The sequence below is a fragment of the Lynx canadensis genome, chromosome B4 (genome assembly GCF_007474595.2).
Source record: "Lynx canadensis isolate LIC74 chromosome B4, mLynCan4.pri.v2, whole genome shotgun sequence".
Lineage (NCBI taxonomy): Eukaryota > Metazoa > Chordata > Mammalia > Carnivora > Felidae > Lynx > Lynx canadensis.
Window position 1 is genome coordinate 119,064,750 of NC_044309.1, and position 23,203 is coordinate 119,087,952.

A 23,203-nucleotide genomic window follows, 5' to 3' on the forward strand; every position below is an offset into this window, starting at 1 on the left:
TTTTATTAAAGAAAACTCTGAAAGAGAAGACAAAAACTGCAATTCTACTTAAAAAAATGATCAGGGTTTAATGTAAGTTCCTACTGATTCTTCTTCACTAAACACAATTAAGAAGATAATTTAAGAGGGTGTGGATCCAGGAAAAAAGAAATCTTAAGACGAAAACCTGCATACAAATATTCATAGCGCCTCTGTTCATAATTGCCAAAATCTGGAGGCAACCAAGATGGCTTCAATAAGTAAATGGATGAACAAACGTGGTACATCCATATGATGGAATATTATTCAGTGATAAAAAGAAAGAGCTATTGGGCACCTGGGTGGCTCAGTCGGTTAAGCATCCGACTTTGGCTCAGGTCACAATCTCATGGTTCATGAGTTCGAGCCCTGTATCGGGCTCTGGGCTGACAGCTCAGAGCCTGGAGCCTGCTTCACATTCTGTGTCTCCCTCTCTCTCTGCCCCTCCCCTGCTCATGCTGTCTCTGTCTCTCTCTCTCAAAATAAATAAACATTTAAAAAAAAAAAAGAGCCATCAAGCCACAAAAAACATAGAGGAAGGAAGCTTAAAAGCATATTGCTAAAGAAATGAAAGAGGCCAGTCTGAAAAGGGTACACACTGTATGATTCCAACTATTTGACATTCTGGAAAAGACAGAAGACAGTAAAAAGGTTAGTGGTTGCCAGGGACTGGGGGCAGGGGAGAGGAGAGATGAACAGGTAGAGCACAGGGGATTTTTAGGGCATGAAACAATTCTTTGTGACACTGTAATGGCTGCATTTGTCAAAACCCCAAACACTGTATAACACTGAGAATGAACTCTAATGGAAACCACAGACTTTAGTTAATAACAATATTGTTCGTAATTGTGACAAATGTACCACATCAATGCATGTTAATATGCAAAACTGGGAAGTGAATGGTGGAGGGGGTATGTTCAATAACTTCACTTTATGCTTAATTTTTCTGTTAACCTAAAACTGCTCTAAAAAGTAAAGTCTGTTAGAAAAATTATAAGGCAGTTTGAAGAGGAAAAAAGCTGGCTGACCTGAACAGAATGATGTGAATTACGACCATCTCACATACATTAGCTTATGATGGCCTATTTTTGACTGAAATAATATGAGTATAATAAAATACCAGGACATCAGTGTAGAATTATCTTGGTTTCAGAAATGGAGGGGACCTTAGAGATGAATAAACAGGCTTAGATAAACTTAGAAATTAACCAATTGTGACCACCAAACACTCCAAATGTTTCTGAAGGGGGAACATTATGTTTGGTTTGTGCTGGGGCAAAGTACATGTATTTAAGTATTATGGAAAAAAAATATAGTTGCTTAGGATGCAAGAAAAACTCTCTTAAAATTATTTAGGTTAACACATTGGAATGTACCCCAAATTACTATATATATCTGTACCTACATGGTTTAATTTAGCTAATTTTACAGATTCTTTGAGGGTTCCTAAAGCTCTTTGTCAACATAAATGATCCACATTTTCAGCTATTTTATTTTGTTTTTAATTTTTTTAAGTTTATTTCTTTCTCTTCAGAGAGAAAGAGAGGGAAGGGCAGAGACAGAGGGAGAGAGAGAATCCCAAGCAGGATCTGCACTGCCAGCACAGAGCCTGATGTGGGGCTTGAACTCACAAATGGTGAGATCATGACCGAGCTGAAATCAAGAGTTGGATGCTTAACCAACTGAGCCACTCAGGCAGGGACATTTTCAGCTATTTTCAAACTCCGGGCAATAAATGTTCCAAGGGCTCATTAGAGAGGTAGTGCAGCCTAGGGTTTGGAGTTCGGTGGTGGAGCTAGATCACCTGGGTTCAAATCCTGGTTGCACTGCTTGCTGGCTAACCTTGGGTAAGTTACTTAACTTTCACTGGCTTTTGTTTCCCCACATGTAACATGGGGACAGTAGCAATACTCACTCATGATTAAATGAATTAATGCACATAATCACATGTGCAGGGCCTGGTCTATAGCTGTCAAGTGTTAACTGCTATTAGTATTGAAAAACTGATTTTAGGATACCATGCTTGCAGGTCACTTTGGGGATCATCTGTGATGATCCTGCAGGTTGATGGAAACATGAAGACTACGCTATAGTGAAACTTCTCCTACTTTGGGGGAATTACATGTTAACTTGTAGGATTTCTCTACTGAACTGTGAACTCAGGGAGAGCAGGAGCCAAATCTTAGTCATCTTTGTTAACAAAGTACATTAAGGAAGCATTTCTCAGAATAAAGAACCGTACTGATTTACTTCTTACTGGGAAAGAAATTTTAATTTCAGCTAAAATGCATACTGTTGAATTGAAAACGTCTTTTTTTTTTTTTTTACACCCAAAGAGTTAAAAACCAGGTAAAGTTTTAATCTACAGTAATTTGGCCTAATGATATTACTACATATCAACTTCTAAGATCACCAGTCCTAAAGTATTTCCCCTGGGTAGACCTGATCATTCTGGGACTTTTGACTGCAATGCTACCATGTTGAAAACAGATAAAACAGCGTCTTGAAGTTCAAACTGAAAATTAACTGCCAGTTGAGATCCACACCATTTTCAGTTGGTGAGAGTTCTAATTCACAATACAATAGTCCCAGATAACAGCAAACCTGAGTTTCTCCTTTTGAAAGGCTCTAATAAATCCACTGAGTGCAACTTCAGCCACTGTACCAAAGACTGATATTTATTTAATCAAGATGGGGAATAAGGGTTTGTGATATTCTAAGAAGCAATGAAGTCCCTATTTTCATGTAAACTACCCCAAATAAACACCAAGGGCAGCAAACCAGAAAAACCCCAATGAACAGAAGAATGGCTTCTAAACAGAAGGCCTTTTCTGTTTCATTTTAAGCAACAGAGTATTTAACTAAATTATTCTCCACTGACACTATTAAAATGGCTTCCCTGTTATCAGAATGGAATTTCAGATCCACTTAATTTCAAGAAATTGAAATTCAAATCACAAATCTGGTTTTAAATGGTGCTATGTGCTGTATGCACTATTTATGCGGATTACAGCATCGAAGTAGCTGGACTCAGATAATTGAGTTAATAGCATTAAATCAGAGATGCCAAATTAATTTCTTAGACACGTTCATAAATAGCTCTAAAATCATTATGAGGCTTGATGATTGAAAAATGTTCCCATTTTATTGTTCACTGGTGACATAATTTAGAGCGGATATATATTGAGAATACCAGATTCCCAGAATTATAAAACCGTGAACCAAGACCCCTACAGGGCACCTCGTCCCATGTCCTCATTTTCTAAGTAAGAAAACGAGGCCCAGGGGAAGCAGGCAAGTGCAGTAGTTAAATGCTGGAGTCAGATCTGCGTTCTAGTTCCAGATTGGCAAGTTATTCACTATGTGACCTCGGGAAAGTTACTTAACCTCTCTCAGCCTCAGTCTCTTCAAGAGTAAAGTGGGGGTAAGGACACTACTAATCTCTAGGTTTGTGATAGGATTCAGTGGGATAAACACACAACGCACCCAGCATAGAAGACTGGCACATTTTACCTACTTGGTAAATATTAGCAGTTATTATTATTATGACTAAGAGTGACTTCCACAGCATGTAAGCAGCAAGAAAACCAGAACATAGAGTTCCTGACACATACCACAGCTTTTTTCATCTAAATATAGTACCTGGGATAAAGATTCTTTGGCACTGACAACAGAAGTATAACTCTACATCAAATAGAAGGATAACTATTTTCAGTCTTTCTGTTACTGAGCTGATCCAAATATTAAATCAGTGATCACATACTGAGGTCTCAGTTTCATGAAGATTCACACACCCTCAGCCTTCCAAGAGCAATCAGTATTACATATTTGCCTTCATAACTGTTTTAGTTTAATTCAATGCTTTTAAATATTTCCCACCCAACACTGCTCATATAAAATAAATGATGATGTAAACTGGCCGCAAATAAGAGTTAGGGTTCACTTGCTGACAAACTTAAATTTGAGTGTTAGTTGCTATATGGAGTAAGCCTACTATTCTCAGTCTATACTGTCAGTCAGCGCCACACCCCTCTATATATCTGCTATGGAGGAAGCAAGAATAAAGGATACAGAAAAAAACAAAAGCTAAAGTGGGTGTGCAGCAGGAGTAAAACTTGGTCTGGCTAATACAGCTTCCTAGGAACCCAGCAATCACCAATCACAGGCATTTGCAATTGCCCTTTTTGTCAACGTTTACTGCCCTTACATGATTTAACTCAGAGTTGAATGGTTTTTTTTCTTATACTAAAAAACAACAACAACCCAGAATAATTAAGAATTAATACCCATAAAGAACATTAGCTTTATATAATATGCTCTCAATACTTTAGCATTTGATAATTTTTTAGTTAACTGGTGGTCTTTACAGTAAATGTTCTCAGACTGACAGGTAGGTGCTTAAAGCATTTTCTTGCAACCAACTAAAGACCATTTTTCTCAATCTGGAGAATGACCAGTGTATATACAATTAACTTTAAATTTTTAAAAATAATAAATGTAATATGGCACAAATACATAAATATATCCAACGGATATCAACTCAAACTACAGTGAGATAAACTCAAGTATAAACATGAACAAAGCCCAAACACCTTTTTATGGAACAGCAATGTGATTCAGCAGACCAACAGATGAAGAAAATAGTCATTTGAAAAGTGGCAATTTGTAACCATACCCGGTATTTAGTATTTCAGCGACTAGAAATAAAATTGTTTGGCAAACTTACCCTCATTTTTGCACAGGCATCTTGGGTTGATTCTGTCCCTCTGAGCTCTTTTATCAGCATAGAACCTAAATACTAAAATACAAAACATTTCAATGATTTATGAAAAAGAGTATAAATATGAGTTGCGATTTAGAAACCAAACTGTGGAAGTCCTATTGGCTGGGTTTCCTGGCTGAAAGTTGCTGAATAACTTTAAAAAACTAAGAGTAACTAATCCTAATAAATGCCTTTAGAAAGAGAATGCCGTAGAATTAACTACAGTTCTGAGGGCTGTAAATTGCTCTTTATAATAAAACTGCAGCATCTCTAAAGATGCCATCTTTCAAATCATATTTAACTGCAAAATGGGGGCATCTAAAAATGTTTTCCTTTTTTTTTTTTGAGGCAGCAATGTCTGCAAAAATAAATCACACTACTCTCTACGTAATTACAGGGTTGTGTGAGACAGCTGAGAAGCTAAGCAACATGCACCCCATTTGGGCTGACTTGGCTGCGTAGGTAATTAACGTTAGGCTGTTCTCGGGCGGAGACGCAGTTTGGGGTCTTTTCATTCACAGCTGCGCGCCCCGTGGTTGATCCACCTGAGAACGGGATGGGCGCGGGATGGGAGCCAGCGGGGAGGGAGAACGGCATCTCGGTTGTTCCCGAACAGAAAGAGTTCAGTCCCTGCTGCAAACCCACACGGAGGGCTGAATGGGGGAGGGGAAGATGAGAAAAGTCTCCTCCCAGGAATGACTAACCACCGTGCGGGTAGGTGATCAGATCCAATACCGCCTCGGGACAAAACGCCACTCAGGCTCCATGTTCTAGCTGCGGGGCAGTTTGTAGCAAAATGCCTCTTTTGCCTTTCCACCAATAGACTCCTCTTCAACTCTTTGAAGCTTCAGTCGGGTTCCTTTGTCATTTTTTTCCCTCCCTAATCTCCCTCAAAAAAAAAAAAAGAGCTCTTATGTTGTTGTTGTTTTTTTAAAAAAGTGAATTAAAATAATTATTTTCCTGACAGGACTGAAGAAACGCTGGCACTCCGCAAAACCGCAGTTGGGAATCAGGCCTGCAAACCAAGAAATTGCCGACTGGAAGAGGGTGAGCGCTTAAGGGCTGGAGAGCAGAGGGCGTGGTTAAGGGCCTTGAAAGGAGAGTTTCCAAAGGCTCAGGGATTGGTGTTTGAGCTTTGGAGGAGGAAGGAGGCATTTCAATCCTACAGTTTTGGAAAGATTACTGCTGAAATAAATCCAGTGCTTCACAACAAGTAGGCAGTAAAAGAGGGATAGATAACAAAATGAAAAAAAAAAGGCCAAATTGCTATGCAACCAGAATGCCCACATCTTAATCAAATTAAGAAAAATGAATTTGGTGAAATCCTTGTTTTTTAAGATATCAGTGAAGTTTGTCCTAATTGAAACATTTCTTTGTAAAAGAGGTGATTTTCCTTCTCCAGCTGTAGTCATGACAACCACCACCTGCCCCCACCCAAACCTACAGTATTTTTTCAACACCTCCCTGTTTATATTGCATTTTCAGCTAAGCCTGATTCTCTCTTCTATTAGAAAAAAAATACCCAGTATTATAATTCTAGTGAAAAAATCTGGTAGTAGAGCCAATGTTTTGAGATCATTAGTGAGTGAGTGGAGATGTCTGTATGTGCTATACTTCTATTCATACCCATTTAAAGATCATGCTTTATCTCATTTAAGATATACAACTATATACAAAATAGATCTTAAGCTCACAAGATTCAAAGGGATTATAAAGCTCTATTTACTTGGACTTTCTCTGTACAGAAAAGGCTACTTTAAGAATAAGAGAAGGGACAGGGCGCCCGGGTGCCTCAGTCAGTTAAGTATCTGACTTTGGCTTGGGTCATTGACCTTGTGGTTCATGAGTTCGAGCCCTGCGTTGGGCTTTATGCTGATAGCTCAGAACGTGGAGCCTGCTTCAGATTCTGCGTCTCCCTCTCTCTCTGCTCCTCCCCAGCTCGTGCTGTCTTTCTCTATCTCAAAATAAATAAATAAGTAAATAAGTAAGTAAATAAATAAGACATTAAAAAAAAGAATAAGAATGGGAGAATACTTTAAGAGTTTCAGCAGGGGACATTTTGGTATATTTTCAACATAAAAGTAAACAAGCCAGAAACAACCCTCTATCCCCTCTGGAACCCAAATATTGAATTCATAGTAACTTACAAAAGCTTTGTAATCACACGATTGGAAGATGAGCTTTTCTGGGTGGTGTTGCCAGTACTGTACTGGAGTGGAGGCTGTGGCTTCATTTGGAGGTCGCAAGGTAATGGAAGGTTCCCCAGTCTCCTGTCTGAAAATCACATTTATTCTAGACGTAATATGAGCAGTTGGCCAAGTTCATTCCCTATAGCTAGCCTGAGTTCTTCTTATACACGTGTGCTGGGATGTGCAAATGCATTCGGGTGTATTATGTGCACATAAATACTTTACTGTTTATTACGGTTTTATATGTGGTAGCATCATATTTCCCAAAGCTGAGTTAATTTTTGAGGTGTGAAAGAAGTTACTCCATTTTTAGATTGACGCCCTAAGCTAATTTTAAAATAAAACATAGAGATCTTCATAAATGAGGCACTAATTCATAGTTTTCTGTCACAACAGAAAAGAACATACAACTTTGAAAAGACTTTTCTGTTTTTAACCTTGATTATTTGAAATTTTTAGTTTGAACTGCTTTTACATTCAGGATACACAGTTCCATGAATTTCAGTTTCCAAATGTGACATGTACTGTGTTCTTGGGATAATTTTATATCTCTGGAGAAAAGGTAGTAAAAGTGTGACTCTAAACAAAATTTTAGAAGAAAAATTACGAATGGATGACAAGTTTCCCTCATCTGAATGCATTTGGATTGATAAAATGCCACTGTGACTGTCTTGGATGTATTCAGCTACCTTTCTCAGAAAACCTAAAGCACACATGAATAATAAACACTTAAATACCAAGTTGGTCATATGTGCAAATGATTCACAAATACAAGCACGTGCACATATGATGGCGTATCATATAACGCATATGCCCACTAAGACCTGAGACAGAAGGACATCCCGTAGTTTCATTTACCGTTTTCCATGAGGTTAGCCTCATATAACGGTTTAGTGTGAGCATCTATGAAGTGAGAGGTCCATGCTGGCAGGTGTTTTCTTGGCTCTAGTCCAATTTAGGTATTATATATGGGAGATTTCTCACTCTCTTCCCTGAAGATTCTCATTTCATGAAATTCAGCTCTTTGTTCTCAGATGGACATTAACAAAACTAGACAACAGGCAGATTTCCAAAGCCACTCTCTTTTAACCTGGATTTGGCTGGTCTTGTAGAATTATAAGGAATTACTCTTCTCAGGAGTTGAAAGAATACAAATAGGTCTCATGAACTCCAAAAACAAGTAAAACTTTGGTTAGAGACCAAGTTTCATAGAAGTACTAGCAAATAGGTTGATGCTGTAGGGTTTCTTAAGGAAGATTTTCAAGGACTCTAGGATAAGAATGCAAAATTGTGGATGGAGATGTATGTTTTGGGAAAGAAAAAGTCTACAGCTTTCATTAAATTCTTTGAAAGGATCAGAGACCCTAACAGGTTAAAACCACAAGTCTCCAGGAATAGCTTAAATAGGATGTGTGTTTTGGGGAAGAGGACCAGCATTTCAGTTTTCTCTGTTCGGTCTGGACTTACATGAGGTGGCTGCTAATGCTGGGAAGTGGTAGGCATAGGCTTTGCCTTCGGAAGTTTCTAACAGGCTCTGGAAAAATGGAAGAAAATTCTAGAGCCCCTCCAGAATGCCTTTTCACTGGGGCAGAGAATGTGAAGCTCTTCTCTTTGAGATGGGTCACTCCTAATCTCAGGAAGAGCAACGTTAGTATCATGCTAGCTCATTAGTTTCTCACTGGAGTGTGCAACCTATCAGATTTTCTCGAGCTCTCCCTCACGCTCTAGTCTAAGCTATTCTTTGTACTTGAAGATGGCTCGGTTCTCCTGTCTCCTGTCTGTTGATACAGTTAAGACTTTACCTGGAATGATTACTTTAGCATTTTTGTGTGCCTTAGGACCCATCCTTGACTCATTCTTGAGTTTTCTCTTTATATTATATGAACTTTTATTTTGTAAAAGCAATGACTGACTTCAATTAATTTTAGGAGTAAGTTTTCCTCTGGCTGCCTATTATGATCTTCTCTTAGCCTTCTCTTTCAAACATCTGGTCTTAATTATGTCTCTAGTCTTTAATTCAACGGGCTGTAATTTGCTCTTTAAAAAAACTAGTAAAAATTGAAAATGTAGGAAATGTGGATTTTGATATTATTTTGAAGGTGAGTGTAATAACCTTTAAGTGATAATACCTATAGTTAAAGCTCTGGAAACATGCAGCTATGAGTTCTTAATTAAAAGCTCTCCCCAAATCTGGCAAGTCCTCTAATCTGCCCCATTAACCTGCTTCCCGCCCCCCGCCTCGATAAAGCAACAACAACATAGCAAACAGGTGTTGTACATTTAAGTCACAGGTAACACTGTTAATGGAACAACAGAAGTTTGCACGCAACTCCGTGGAATGATACAAAAAGAGGAGCTCGTTGATGTTATAAGATCCTTCGATCCAGTGTTTGCTGAGGTGACAACTTAAACCAAGCATCAGATCTTCACATGAGACCTGTCATAGTTCAGCTGGGTACACCTTGGCCGAGCTCAACAGGCAGTTTTCAAAACAGTCTGAACAGACATGGCAGGAGATGGGGGTACCACAGGTTGCGGGCAAGGGTTGGGAATAGGGCTGGGGGTGGGGAGAAGTGGGGAGAAGCTGGGGTTATGGGGACATTTCAGGTATTAGTACATTAAGCATGCAAATCATATGCAAACTCATTCTCTAACTGTTGAATTAACTCAGGCACGTTTATAACTAAATTTCAATGTGAGTTCCGTACATTTAAAGCAGAACTACAGCCAAATGCTGATCCAAATTTACATCATCCACATAAGTCGTAGCAGCCATTTTGGGAGTAACAAGCCCCAGCACATACCAACTCAGTCTGGAATTCATCCCGACCTCTTATTTGATAACCACTTGAAGAAGTTCGTGGCACATCCATTTAACTCTGTTTAGGCAGCGCCATCATCTGCTCTTCTATGACTTCACTTTGTCCAGAAATCACAAGCCACCTGCTTTGAATTCAGAATGATCTGACAGGGCCTCCCCTACGTGCTATGGGGGAGGGAGGAAATTATAGGGAAGATAAACACAGTCCTTACTTTATTTTTTTGTGGCCTTGAAACATTGCTCCAGTCCAAATATTTTTAAATTCTCTATACAGACTGAATCTATCTTTCTGGAAACAGACACTGAGTTTGTCACATTTAGGACCATTTGCAGAAATTCATTTTCAGATGAGGGAAAAGTGTTGTTAAGATTGAAGGTATAAAAAAATAAATTATGTATCTTTTCTGCCGAATTCATCAACTGATTACAGTTGTTTTACTGGATTCAAGATACGATTTTGAGACGCAATTATAGGTGTTGATTCTTTCTCTTTGGAGTTTAATTTTATGAGAATGGACAGACTTGGTGACACATTACTACAAAGGGCAGGAATGGCCTTGGCTTGGCTGGGTTTGTTCCAGCTTCAACTTGGCAGCTGACAGTACAAGGGTCCGAGAACAAGGGTGCCTTTGGGCTCACCCACCTCGGAGGCTGGACTGCAGCAGGAATGAGCTAGGGAGGAACTGAGTAGGGCAGTATATTGTATGGAATAGCAAAAGAAACCAAAAAGCAAATTAGGGTTTCTTCCTTAGCTATAAAATAATTCCACACTGTGAGGCCCATTGTCAGGTCTTGCCAAATAGTATACTCATATCAAGATGGAACCTGTATTTCTTCAGGTAAATTAATAAAATTAATTTAATAATTTCCCAGTTTTTAAAAACGTTTAATATGAAAAAAAATCAAACAGATGTTTTGCCTCAAAAAATGGTTTATAATCAAAACTTACATAATCAAACCTTATCCTCAACGAACAGATCTGAACACAGGTAACAATGACGCAGCAATATTTAAATAGAATAAAAAAATACAAGAGGAAAAGGTTGGGGTAAAATTCCATCTTAAACTGTTACTGACTGACAGTACCTTTAAAGGCTTTAGCAATTACAGAAGAGAAATGATTCAAGGCACTCTTACTAGATGTCTTCAGGCTACTTTTTTTGAGCTGAAAATACTCACACCTTTCCTTTATGTTCATGTATTGAATGATCTTAATATTCCAAGTATTTGGTCATGGCTTAAAACCTCATTTACTTGTATGTATGTGCCTATGTACGTATGTATGTATAGGATATTACCAACAAAACAAAGGAAAATTAACATCATTAAGTGTCCTTTTGAGCTCAACTAACCTTTGAAGATAAAGGAAAAACATAATTTGAGATTAGAGCTTTAAACGGAAAATTGATTCTGTTGAACGGGTATTTACCAACTGCGAACCAAAAGTGCATAGACTGGCCGAGTTTGAAGGACAGGTAGGCCATACTTAAATGTCTTTCATACCACCAGCTGAAAGGTATAAAACCACTAACTGAATTTAGTATCTATATATACTAAGTAGTATATACCATAGAAAAAAACTCACAGAAGTCTACCGATAGATTTTTATTGGATGGCAGAGTCTAAAACGCAGCTTTTAAACTTTGCCTTATTTTAAAAGATGGTAAAACCGTATGACTTTTAGTTCATATGCACCGGATTCATAAGGCAAATGCTAAAATATCATAGTGTGTAGCTTTCTCCCTGCAAACTGGAAACTGAAGAAACTCCATATTCTATATGCTCCGTGCATACAAGGGAAACACTGTCGATATCCTCATTCTCTTCTTGATAAAAAAATTTCCTAAAGATGTCAGTAAATAATTACGACTTAGATTATTATCACTTAGATTCCAAACATGAACAGAAAGGTACAGTATTTTCCAAGCCTTGTATTATTCTTTAAAATTTTTTTTAAATTAGGATTTAATTGATTTTTTTAAATAGAAGCTTTTAAATCTTTTATACTAGGAACTGTTTCCACCTACCTGCTTATAAATTTAGTTCTGAATATTAACAAACATTATTCTCTATTTCTTCAGAACACTTAATGAAAAACTAAAATGATTTTAAATGACAACTGTTATTTTAAGGTTTCACTTTCAATAATTCTGACAAATATCAGAGATGGGCTACCCAAACATTCATAAGTTATACATGATTACATGTATTTTCTGTCATCTCTAAGGCTCTGAAGAATGTTACATAGAGCTCTATGCTTATAAATATGTATACATATTTGGATGTGAATGCAAAGAAAGGCCTCCTACAAACATTCACACACACATAAAAGGAGGATGCCACAACAGTTGTTTTAAAAATCTTCAGGAATAAAGAATGCTAGTTTGGTCAAATGCAGTTGGTTATACTAAATTTGTTCCTTTTGATGATAAAGAGCAGAGATGGCCACTTCTGAACATGAAAAAGCACTGGTTAGCATTTACGGGTTCGGGAGGGACCACTGGTTCACTGAAGCATCAGTACCAGGCAATGTAGAGACCCCAAGATCCCAAGAGCCAGAAGTCCCATGCACAGGAGGGGTGTGCCTGATGTGGCTCCCCTAAAAAGGCCCTCACATGCCACCCTGAGAGCTCTGCTTAGTGATTCTCAACCAAATGTCTCAACCTCTCAGACAGCTCAGACAGCAGGCTATCCAATGGCAAAAATTTATTCAACAGGATGTGAAAACAGGATTGTATTTTAAAATACAAAGCAGAAAAGACCAAACATGAAAATGTCTACTTTCCAAACAAAAAGTGATTTTTTTTAAGTATGCAAAGGTAAAATGTGAATATTTGAATATTAGGTGGCTCAGTGTAAAATGGGTCATGATTTCAACACTTTCCAAAGATCAATTCAGAATCGTCAAATGGAAAAAGGCTGAGAACCACTTTGTAGCCGTAACAGTGCAGCTCCTGGCTATACTACTCCCACACTTGCATAAAATGTATACAGAATATCATGCAAATCATACTCCAATATTTCTCACAAGTAAAGCACACGAACCTTTGAGAACTGTTAGACACAATGGGTTGAATAGCCCATGGACATGGGGAAGTACAAGATGAAGAAGAGTAACACCGATATATACATATGTGTGTATATATATAAAAATATATATCAATTTACCCTTTTCCTTCTTCCTGTAAAAGCAAATTAACACAGACACCTGGGATGAAAGTCAAAACTCACATGGGACAGATTTTAACTGCAGACTTTAAAACCAAGTATGTTTCTCATTTTAGGACAATGTTTGCACGTCAACTAGTCACAAGGCACAGTGAATGAAATATAATAGACAAGATCTCAGGAGTCATTAGACATCACGAATTTTCTGCATTGCCCAGGACACAGTACCTGTAGCTATTGACAACACTTTGCAACACATTACAGAGCGCAAGTTCAGGAAAGAAAATAACATTTGTAACCTTACATTATGAACCTGATGGATGGCTGAGAAAGGAAATCCAGCGTTCTGATTCGTCCATATCTCACAGACAGACGACTGCTGATATAAACAGAAAACTATCTCATCTTGTCAATATTTAGAACATGGCAGCTACCATGGTAGAATCAAGGAAAGGAAGGAGGAACATAATAAAAAGCAAAGAATCACATTTCTTAAACACTGACTCACGCACATACACACACACGTGCACGCGCACACACAAACTCAAAAAATGTTTTAGGATGCCCAGGTTTAATAATTGGCTTCCAAGTCATTCTTTTGCTTAAAAGCATTTTGGGTTGGCTGAAGGGGGGGGGGTAGAAAAAAACCACTTATGCATTAGTTTTATATCAAGGGAGATTACCAATAAATGCACATCTTGGAAAAAGCAAACTGTTTTACATTTGCCAAAGAGAACGGAAATATCTTCCCTCTTCACATCATTCATTTCAGAGGATAAATAGTTTCATGAAGTTCAAGATGGGAAAAAAGCCTTTAACGCAGAATAAATGTTTTTATTTTCTTATCTTCAATGACCAAAAGCAAACAATGCAATAAAATGACTTTCCTGACTTAGTCATTGCTCCACTTGATAAACCTAGAAGATCCTTCTCCCTCCGGAGTTCTCAAGGGCAAAACTGCGGTTGACATGGAAAGAAGCATCAGTCTGCCACTCAGCAGTGGAAGTGTGTGTGGTGGGGGAGGCAGGAAGGAGATTAGAGCAGGGAGGGGTTGGGGCCAGGAAGCCGGGGTCTGTTACTGAAGCGACGCTTTGGTGAACAGCACTGGGGAGCCTAATGAGTCAGCTCCGTGATCTCAACTCTCCACCACACCATTAACAATTAAATAATTAACAATTATTAAAGGCAAGAATGTTTGCTTAGAACCAAATGCCAAACTAAGTCCCCTCCCGGGAATTACAGCAGAACCACCAATAAAGCGAAGAGACTCCTGGCTTGATCTTTATAGAGTTCTTTCCTGAATTCCATCATTCTAAAAGACACCATGAAATTGAATCACAGAAAATGGCAGCATGCCTAAACTTACTCAGTAAGCACTGTGAACATCCCCAGAATTCACAAGCAGGCCGTACAAAGATCATGCAGGAAGGAGATAAGAACATAACCACAATATGGTTTAGAAGCCCGGCAAAGAACAATCGCATCAGCAAATGAATTATGGAAAAGAAACTTATCCCTGGCTAAATGTCTTCCCTACCTCCACCCTCCCAAAAATGCTCACCAGAAATTTAACATCTCTCTGTCCAGTTACAGAGGCATGTCCCACCCACACACAAACATCTTTGCTTTCCATCCCTTCTGTCATCTGGATAACTTGCTGGGGACGGATTGTTAGGTAACTGGCATTTCCTTAAGGAAGTAAGATCCCTGGGGGGCCTGACCAAAGGCAACTTCAACCACCTCCCACTTTAAGTGGTTTAACCAGGTTTGCTACTCTCAGCTCCCTCTCTCAACTCCATGCTATTTCCTCCACAGGGGAGCTTCCTCTTCCTACCTTTCAAAAATTAAACTCTAGGCAAGCTAAGTGTTGCCCATTAACCTCCCAGCCTCATCTACAATAGCTGCCATCTGATTTAAATATACTAACTCCATGCTTGGTGGGACTGCCATCTTAACTGGCATAAAACATACTTCTAGGATATCCTTGACCTTTTCAGTACTATCATCCACAGTTCTGAGCTAATTCTTTTACAACTTTCAGAGACTTTTAGTGCTAGAAGTAACCCAGGGACCGCTTGTTATCTGCCAGATGAAGGCGCTGAACTGACATTCAGAGAGGGTAAGTGGCTTGCTCAGGTCACACAGGGGAGGGTCACAAGTCAGCCTGTGGGGATGGCTGGGAAGGAGTGCCAGCTTGGTACTGACTTCACAGGAAGCCAAGGAAGGCAAAGGGAGTCTCCAGTTATATGGAGATATGTATTGTTTTACTGATCCTGGAACAAGTGTCTGTAAACGTAACCAGTTCAACGAAGAGTCTCAACTCCATTGGAGTTCAAATAACCTGAATGTTTTATTGTTTTCCAATCCTTATTCCCAAATGGGCCAGCCCAGTCTCCCCTCCCTGATGGGCATCAGGCCACTTGACATTTTGGGCAGATCTCCTAACTTCCTGGTCACTGTGAGTCACTAAGAATCCATTTTGTATGCAACTCCAGTATCATCTGATTCGAACTTTGCCTTCCCTTACCACAGGCCAGTCTTGAGGCTTAAAAAACCATGGCGGCTAAAAGAGATTTGATTTGTACTTGGTCCTCTTCTCCTTTGTTCTTCCTGTAGGAGCAGGGAGGAGTGGGGTGGAATGGCCAATCCTGGAAACCCAGGACCCAAGCTCTACCTCCTTCATGCCCTTTGTTGGGGAGGAGAGCACAGGACAAGGACAAGGGCCTCTTTTCTTATCTGGCTATGGCTAGATTCTCCGTCGGCTGCACTGCTTCTCCAGGTGACACTAACTCGGCTTCCAGCATCCTTGTGTAGCTGGTGCACCCACCCTGCCCCACCCCCACACAGGTTCTGCTGTATACCCCTGTGAGATCTTTGGAGGGCTCTGCTGAGGAAGGGGAGTGGGTCCCCACTGCACAGTTCCTGATGTGAGAAATACGTCCCCAGCTTGACTTCCTCTAACCTCTGCTCAGCCCTCCTAGCGTCCATGCTGGCCCCTTGGATGGGACGCAGGGGACAGGGTATAACCCAACCTCCTCAGGACGGGCTTGCTCTGTGACCACTCCCCTCTCTGCCAGGAGATGTCCCTCCAGTTCCCTCTTCTTCAGCTCAGGCTGGTGTATCTGCTTGTCAGAATTCCAACTGTGGAAAGAGATGCCAGTTTCCCCTTCTGGTAGGTTCCCCCACTCTGGATAGACCTTCCTCTTAGAGCTCTTCTCACTAGGCTTAGAGGGCACGGGGACACCTCTCTCCTCTGCCACATGCTCTCCTCAATGGCTCAGACAGTTCTCAGCCCTTCCCAACACCAATCTTCTGCCTGTGCAGACAGGTAGCTGACTGGGCAGGGCAGGACTCATTACATCTTGGTCAATCCTGAACAAGGTATCTGGCTCCATTCTCAGCAGCTTTCTCTTGAGAATGTTTGGTACTTAGTACCTACATGAAATTTCCCACTTAACATCTTGTTACACGAATATTATCTTCCAACAGTCCCAGAAAGTTACCACAGTTAAGGAGGGAAGAGACCATCTCATGCATCACTTATTTTATTTTTAGAAATCCATATAAAAATTTTTTCAATGAAGAAAAAAAACCTACCTCTAGTTACATACACTGAAGAGACTTTGTATATGGTTTATATACATTTTAAAGACGTTACAATAACTATTTTCATGTATAAGCTATGTCTTAAACTTAGAAAAAATAGAACTTCTATAATTTCCAACAATTAATTGACTCAATGCAAATGGTAAAAAGTCAGACTTTTAAAAAAGAGTTGAAAGTAGATGCAGTTAATTGAGTTTTAGTTATGGAGGTTGTTGAAGAAAAAGCTGATAATTTCAGATACCGCAGTAATTCTGTTGGCAATAAATAATTCATCAGGCTCAAAGAGCAGTTACTTCAGGGGGATCAGCTGTAACTGGTGTCTTCATAATATAAATGGCTCTTCTTCTAGACACAATGGTTATTAGACTGAGTGCCAGAATGATTTTTTTAAATGCAAAAGAGTTTCCACCACAGAATTTCACTACATTGATGAAGATAATATTTCGGGGTACAACTTGTACTGAAGTGCTGAGTTTTGAACAATTCTGAGAAAGAAAATACTGGTGATAAGATTTCATCTAGGGCCCAAATTCCTAGAACAGTAGTAACTTAAATCTAAGCTTCGATTAAGCGTTAGAATGTCTTCATCTGTGAAGAACAATAATAGTATTTGACCCACTTATTTCATCAGGTTGTTCTGTAATTCGTTAAGCTTCATGAGAGACGGAACTTTTTCACAGCTAAATTTCTAGGACCTGGAAAGTAGAAGGCCGTCAAATGTATTTACTGAATCAGTGGAATCATAGAATGTGTTCAAAAGTTTCTTGGCAAATAGTAAAGCACTACAGGAACATTAATTACTGCTGCTCGTTACCATTTGTAATTGGTCCGCTTTGTTGTTGACACTTGTGCCTTCCGTCAACGACGTCACTGCTGACGTATTTCTGGTAAAAGGCACCAGAAATTAACCTTGCAGACTTTTTATTAGAACACTTCTCATCTTTCCTGATAAAAGCTGACAAAGGGCTGCTCACTTCGTTGAAGACAGAAGAAACATTTGTAATTAGTACACCTCTATGTCAAAGGCCAGCTTATACAATTCTATAAAAGGACGTTAAACATCCCTCTGCAAGTTCATTTGCTTATTTCTCAGGCTAACTTAGCTTATCTGAACCTGAATTACCATGATATCCAAATAAATGGGGATTAAGGAAAGATGTGTAGTAGTCTTATAACTGAGATATAATTAATAATTTAATGTTGATTTCCTTGATGAAGTGAAGGTATATAATTTTATCATTAGTGTAGACCTCTCTCCTCACTCTGGAAATGTTTTCTTAAAATACAACACGCAGCTCACTCATTCTTGTCACCGTCCTGTATCTCAGGTTACCAGGAATTCAGTTCAGAAAACACAACACACTTGCATTCAAATATACTGACAAAATGGAAAGTGCATTCTCTCTCTTCAAGGTTTTCTTCCTAAAGGTGGACTTCTTTTCTGCTCAACTGGTAGCAATCCAGTAGTTTATAGTATATTCTCTCTTCCTCCTCATGTATTTCCCCCCTCTTTACCGGAGCATTCTCAAACAGTGCTATAACATCTTCTACTAAAAGCCAACAGACTCCTTCCCTTGATCACCTACTCAATTTCTGCTCTTCTTTAAGAACCACAACACCCCAAGAGGTGCCTATGCCGTCTCCATGTTCCCTTTTCCTGTCCTCACTTGAGTCCACCTTTCTCCTGAGCTCCAGACTCAGACACCCAGTTGCCTTCTTGGCACCTCTACTTTGATGATTAATAGGCATCTTAACCTTAAATGTCCAAACCAAGCTCCTGCTTACCTCACCTTCTTTTTAAGCCTTCTTGTCTTAGCAAATGGCAAATCCCTCCTTCCAGTGGAAATCATCCTTTTGCTCACATTTCCCATCCAGGAGTAAATCCTGTTGAATCCACTTCTACAGCCTTCTCATCCTATCACTGCCTGATCCAAGCCACTACCTTTTCTCACTTGGATTATTCCATGAGCTTGCAAACTGGTCTCATTGCTTTCAGCCTTGCCTCCTTAGTGCTTACTCTCAATACAACAGCCACCATGACCTGTTTGAAATGAAAGCTGCATTGTGCTGCTCTGCTCCATTTAACTCACAGGAAAATCCAGAGTCCTAACGATGGCCTGCAAGCATCTCCGTCCTCTGCCACCCATCTCCGCTTCATCTGTCCACCCTCCGCTCCTATTATTCTTCTTGCTGGTTCTGGACAGCAAAGCACACTCCTGCTTCAAGCCTTTGAATGTGTCTCCCCTTCTGCCTGAGATGTTCTTCCTCCAGCTACTGTGGACTAGCTCCCTTATCTCCCGCAGGCTCTACTCCAATGTCACCTTCTCAGAGAAGACTTCCCTGAGCATCTGGCATATTATATCCAAATTAAGTCTATGTTTCCCACACTGTAAACAGATTATTCTTTCAAGCGGAAGTTGAACGTTTAAAAAAAGTTTATAGCATAGGAATCTGTCTCCCTGGCACCCTGACATCATTCCAGGACAGCTACTGCATCTTCTGAGCGCAAGGCATGGGTCACAAAGTAAGTAGGAAACGGTTCTGCTTTTTGTCACTGTTTATGGAATGCAGACTGTTACAGACACAATCCCTTTTCCACTGTCAGGACCCGTAGTAAACTGGGATTCAGAGGCTGATGGTGGGTCTTGGAATGGAGCAAGCTGACAGTAGCTCCATCTACCCACCAACACCAATTAGGCTCTGACAACCTGCCAACACTGTGTAGTTAGTTTAATAATAATAAAAAAAAAAGTGTGTGAATAGAGCCCTCTGGTCAGATTCTACCAGAGATGAAATTTCCTGCCTTGTTCTAGCCCTGAAAAAGAAAATCATTTTTTTCTCGGTTTCTCCCTTACTTTTGTCATAATTCTTTCACACTTCGGGTTGTTCAGAAATTGACCAGAAAGAATCCAACAAGAAATAAGAAAGGTTCAGGGTGAAAGCTAAAGGTATAATGAAGCCCATTCCTTCTCTTGGATGCCAGCAGTTCTAAAATAAAACAAAAACAAACTTGAAGACTGAACAAAACAGCTTCAAAGGCAAAAGAAAAAAAGGGCACCCTAACAAAGGAAGGCTCGGGCAACAGCCAGCGGACTTGGCGGCTCCTTGAGCAGAGACTAAAATGAGATCCATCAAAAGACGGAGTCAAAGGGACTCAGTTCAGGCAAGGATTAATGCACCAAACACCTCTGTCTTTTCTTCCAGCAGTGACAGCCCTGCAGCCCCTTCCTCCAGGGGCACTAACGGAACGCTGCCTGGAAATCAGAAAACCGGAACCCTCTGTCCCTCCAGAGTTGTCCAGAGGCCGTGAGGCAGCCTCGGATCACTTCTGTCCCTCTGCTGTTGATACAGAAAAGGTGCTCCTCTGCCCCATGCACATGGCCCTCAACTGTATGTGATTCTTCTTTTTCAACTATACTTGAATGTCTCAAGTTCAAGTTTTTTTGTTTTGTTTTGCTATTTATTTGCCACCGACGCTTGTTCTAAAAGTTTTCAGATGGACTGTTTCATTTGCAGGGGACGCTGGACTCGAGAAAATCCTGCTTCCTGTCATTTCTCCACCTTTCTGAAGAGCAGTCCTATCAAACCTTCGTGACCGTGACCTTCCCCTGTGTCCACAGGGAATTCTTGGACAGATCACCTGCTGGAAGTGAAAAGTCAGGCCAACAGTTGTTCTCGGTGTGAGACCCACTATTGCTGGTGTCAGCATTAATCCATCTAGCAAAAGTGGGAAGGACTAAATACCATTTTGGTCCCATCAAAAGTCCATTGGTACGATAGAGATTCCGATTATAAATTCCTATTGCTTGCCCAAGTTTACAGGTTTCTCTCTTTCCCTCCCCCCCTACCTTCCTTTCTCCCTCCCTTCCTTCCTTGTTAACTGATTCTGCTACTGACAGCACATAAAATCAGCCCTCAGCTACCAGAGTAGGAGAGAACTATAGGCTTTATGATTTCTGTTATTCATTTGTAGAGATAATGTATAACCCGCATTCCCTAATATGATGGTTGTAGCCCTAAATGACAATACACAATTATTTATGATATCTCTTCAAAAAAAATAAAGCAGGGCAAGAAAAAAGGAACATTGCACAGTCCAGATCTTATTGTCCCAGTTTCTCTGGATATTGTAGGGAATTTAAGTCAAGTGGGATCATGCTGCTTATTGCAATATGGGCTATTTGTTCTGCCTCAGACTTTGGATGCCACCATTACTGACACATTTTTCAGAACAACTAAACACCTAAAAACCAGAAATATTAATAACTCATTCAGAAAAGCAGTGATCAGCTTTTTTATCATAACAGGAAATGCTGCAAAGGAACTGGATTTTGCAGAGTAATACTGTTCTTTGCCTGTAACATCTTTTATACATTATGCTCCTTTCTCGTAAACTGACACTGTCATTTTCTTTATTTAAACCCGTTTATTAACTAGATGCTCAACACTGCTTCTTGCATCTGGTAACAAAGATGTATTGGATAAAGCCATTCATTCACCAACGTTGAGACCCCACTATCTCCTCATATTATCCTTATGCAAAACATGGACAAACGAGGTCTAGTTGAATGATTATCTTAAATGATGCCCATCCAAGAGGTCCCTGGCAGAAGACTGCATTTTTTTTCTTCAGTTCTGCCTGTTCAACACTGAAATCAACACATTGGAGAAATTACTTGAAAGGCATACTTTTTCGAGGTAAGGTTTTTAAATTAGCACATTACAAACTTGGGAAGGATCACTGACACACTGAGTGTTGATCAAGCTTTACAAAACATTGATACTCTAGGACTACTGGATAAACAACTTGATAAAACTGTTTTTGCTGGAAAGGAGTAATGTAAATGTAAGTCCTGCATTAAGGTTACCCACACACCATCACCACCACCACCACCGAAGGCTGAGAAAAGAGGCACGGCTCAGCTCGTGGCCATTGGTAAAGGTTGGGAAATTTTCATGAAGGAAAGCTCAGTAGGAGTTAACGATACGTTAATGTCGTCGAGCCATGAACATCAAGGAAGCAGATGTGCCCAGAGCTGGGGAATCAGGATGCTGTGAGGCCCATATCCACTATCAGAATGATATTGGCAAGGAGCTAGATATGATTAATAGAGTAAGGGGAAAACATCAAATTGTCTATAGTCTTAGCTATTCTCAGCAAGAGGGAGCAGATTTATCCTTCATGTTTTCTGAAGACAGCACTAACTAACTATGTAGTAGTTTTAGGAAGGCTTATTTCAATTCAGCATAAGGCAAAAGTTCTATCAGTTAGAAATTTTACGATGCTGATAGGGCTGTTTCACAAAGTGGGGGCCACCTTTCCAGTGACAAATTTAAGCAGAAACTTGTGGCTGTCTATTAAGGATGTATTAGGAGGGGTGCTGTAGTAAGTTACAAGACTAGATACATTTTCTGGCCCCTTCCCGTTCTGTTTCTCTGTTTTTCTTTAACAGAAGTACAGAAGAATCTTCTAGCCATTAACACAAGTTACTTCAAATTTTTGTGATGCTGCATTCAAACCTCATTAGAGACCCTATCATGTCAGGGCATCATGTGGTTCAGTTGGTTTAGTGTCTGACTCTTGATTTCAGCTCAGGTCATGATCTCATGGTTTGTGAGTCAAGCCCTGTGTCAGGATCAGTGTTAACAGCATGGAGCCTCTTGGGATTCTCTCTCTCCCTCTCTCTCTCTGCCTCTCCCCTGCTTGCACATGGGTCTCTCTCTCTCTCAAAATAAATATACAAATATTAAAAAGAGAGAAAAGGGGTCATGTCATTTTATAACTGTTTACATGAAGCAACTGTTTGCTCCTCCTGATTTGTAAAGAATGTATGTCAAGAGCGAAGGATTTTCTTTACAAAGTTTATCCATGCTCCCCTTAGAGGTTCAGTTCTCTACTAACCTTGCATTTATATAAAACATTAAATATTATTAACAGAATTTGTCAAGGATTCAAAATATTGGACTAGAGCCATTTGGGGTTCTAGAACTTTGGAATGTGTTATGTCTGCTGGTACTCAGTTTGGTTAAAGACGGCACAGGGTGTTAATCAACACAGTGGTTAAAGCACAGGTTGTGAAGCCTGACTGGGTCCAAATCCTACCGGTACTTCTTACAATCTATGAAGCCTTGGGTAAGCAACATAAGCTCTCCATGCCTCAGTCTCCTCATTATAAGTTGTATTAATTGGTACTGCCTGTGACGATAGTAGTGATGAGCTAACTACCAGATCTAAGCTAGGCAGGAGGCGTGCTACTGTTCCACACAGTCTCTCTAAAAGATTTGAAGCTATCCCAATATGTGTCTAATCTGGAGTCCTAGAAACCTGCGGCTTTGTGGTGCCTATAACCTTGTGCAAATTAATCTGGCAACAAGTATTTGCAGAGTGCTTATTATAGTGAATTTTAAAATGGTGAAAGAAGAGTCAGGCTTGCTGTTACACAGTCAACATACACTTCATTATAAAGAAAATAATTTTTTAAAATATAAAATCTAATGATAGATTTTAATATATGCTAACTCATAAAGTATTTAAAGGTATTTAAATAGGGATATCATCCATAATCCTTTCCAAAGGGCTCCAATAATAATGGGTTATAACATAGACAGGAACTTCTTGTTCGAACTAAGCACTGTTGT

At 39.7% G+C, this 23,203-nt stretch overlaps 1 protein-coding gene and 1 long non-coding RNA gene across 4 annotated transcripts in view; one reads left to right on the forward strand and one right to left on the reverse strand.

The window, feature by feature from the left end:
• Positions 1-23,203, reverse strand: part of ANKS1B (ankyrin repeat and sterile alpha motif domain containing 1B) — a 448,876-nt gene that overhangs the window by 50,593 nt on the left and 375,080 nt on the right. Inside the window, 4 exon segments of the mRNA XM_032594029.1 lie at positions 4,745-4,816; positions 6,928-7,039; positions 7,041-7,054; positions 13,263-13,337. Of these exon segments, the coding sequence (XP_032449920.1) occupies positions 4,745-4,816; positions 6,928-7,039; positions 7,041-7,054; positions 13,263-13,337 (273 nt within the window).
• The window catches only part of LOC115519479, a 40,944-nt gene continuing 37,974 nt past the window's right edge, over positions 20,234-23,203 (forward strand). For all 3 annotated transcript variants that reach the window (XR_003970521.1, XR_003970522.1, XR_003970523.1), the window contains exon 1: positions 20,234-21,262. This is a non-coding gene — a long non-coding RNA (uncharacterized LOC115519479). The remainder of the gene's footprint in view (positions 21,263-23,203) is intronic.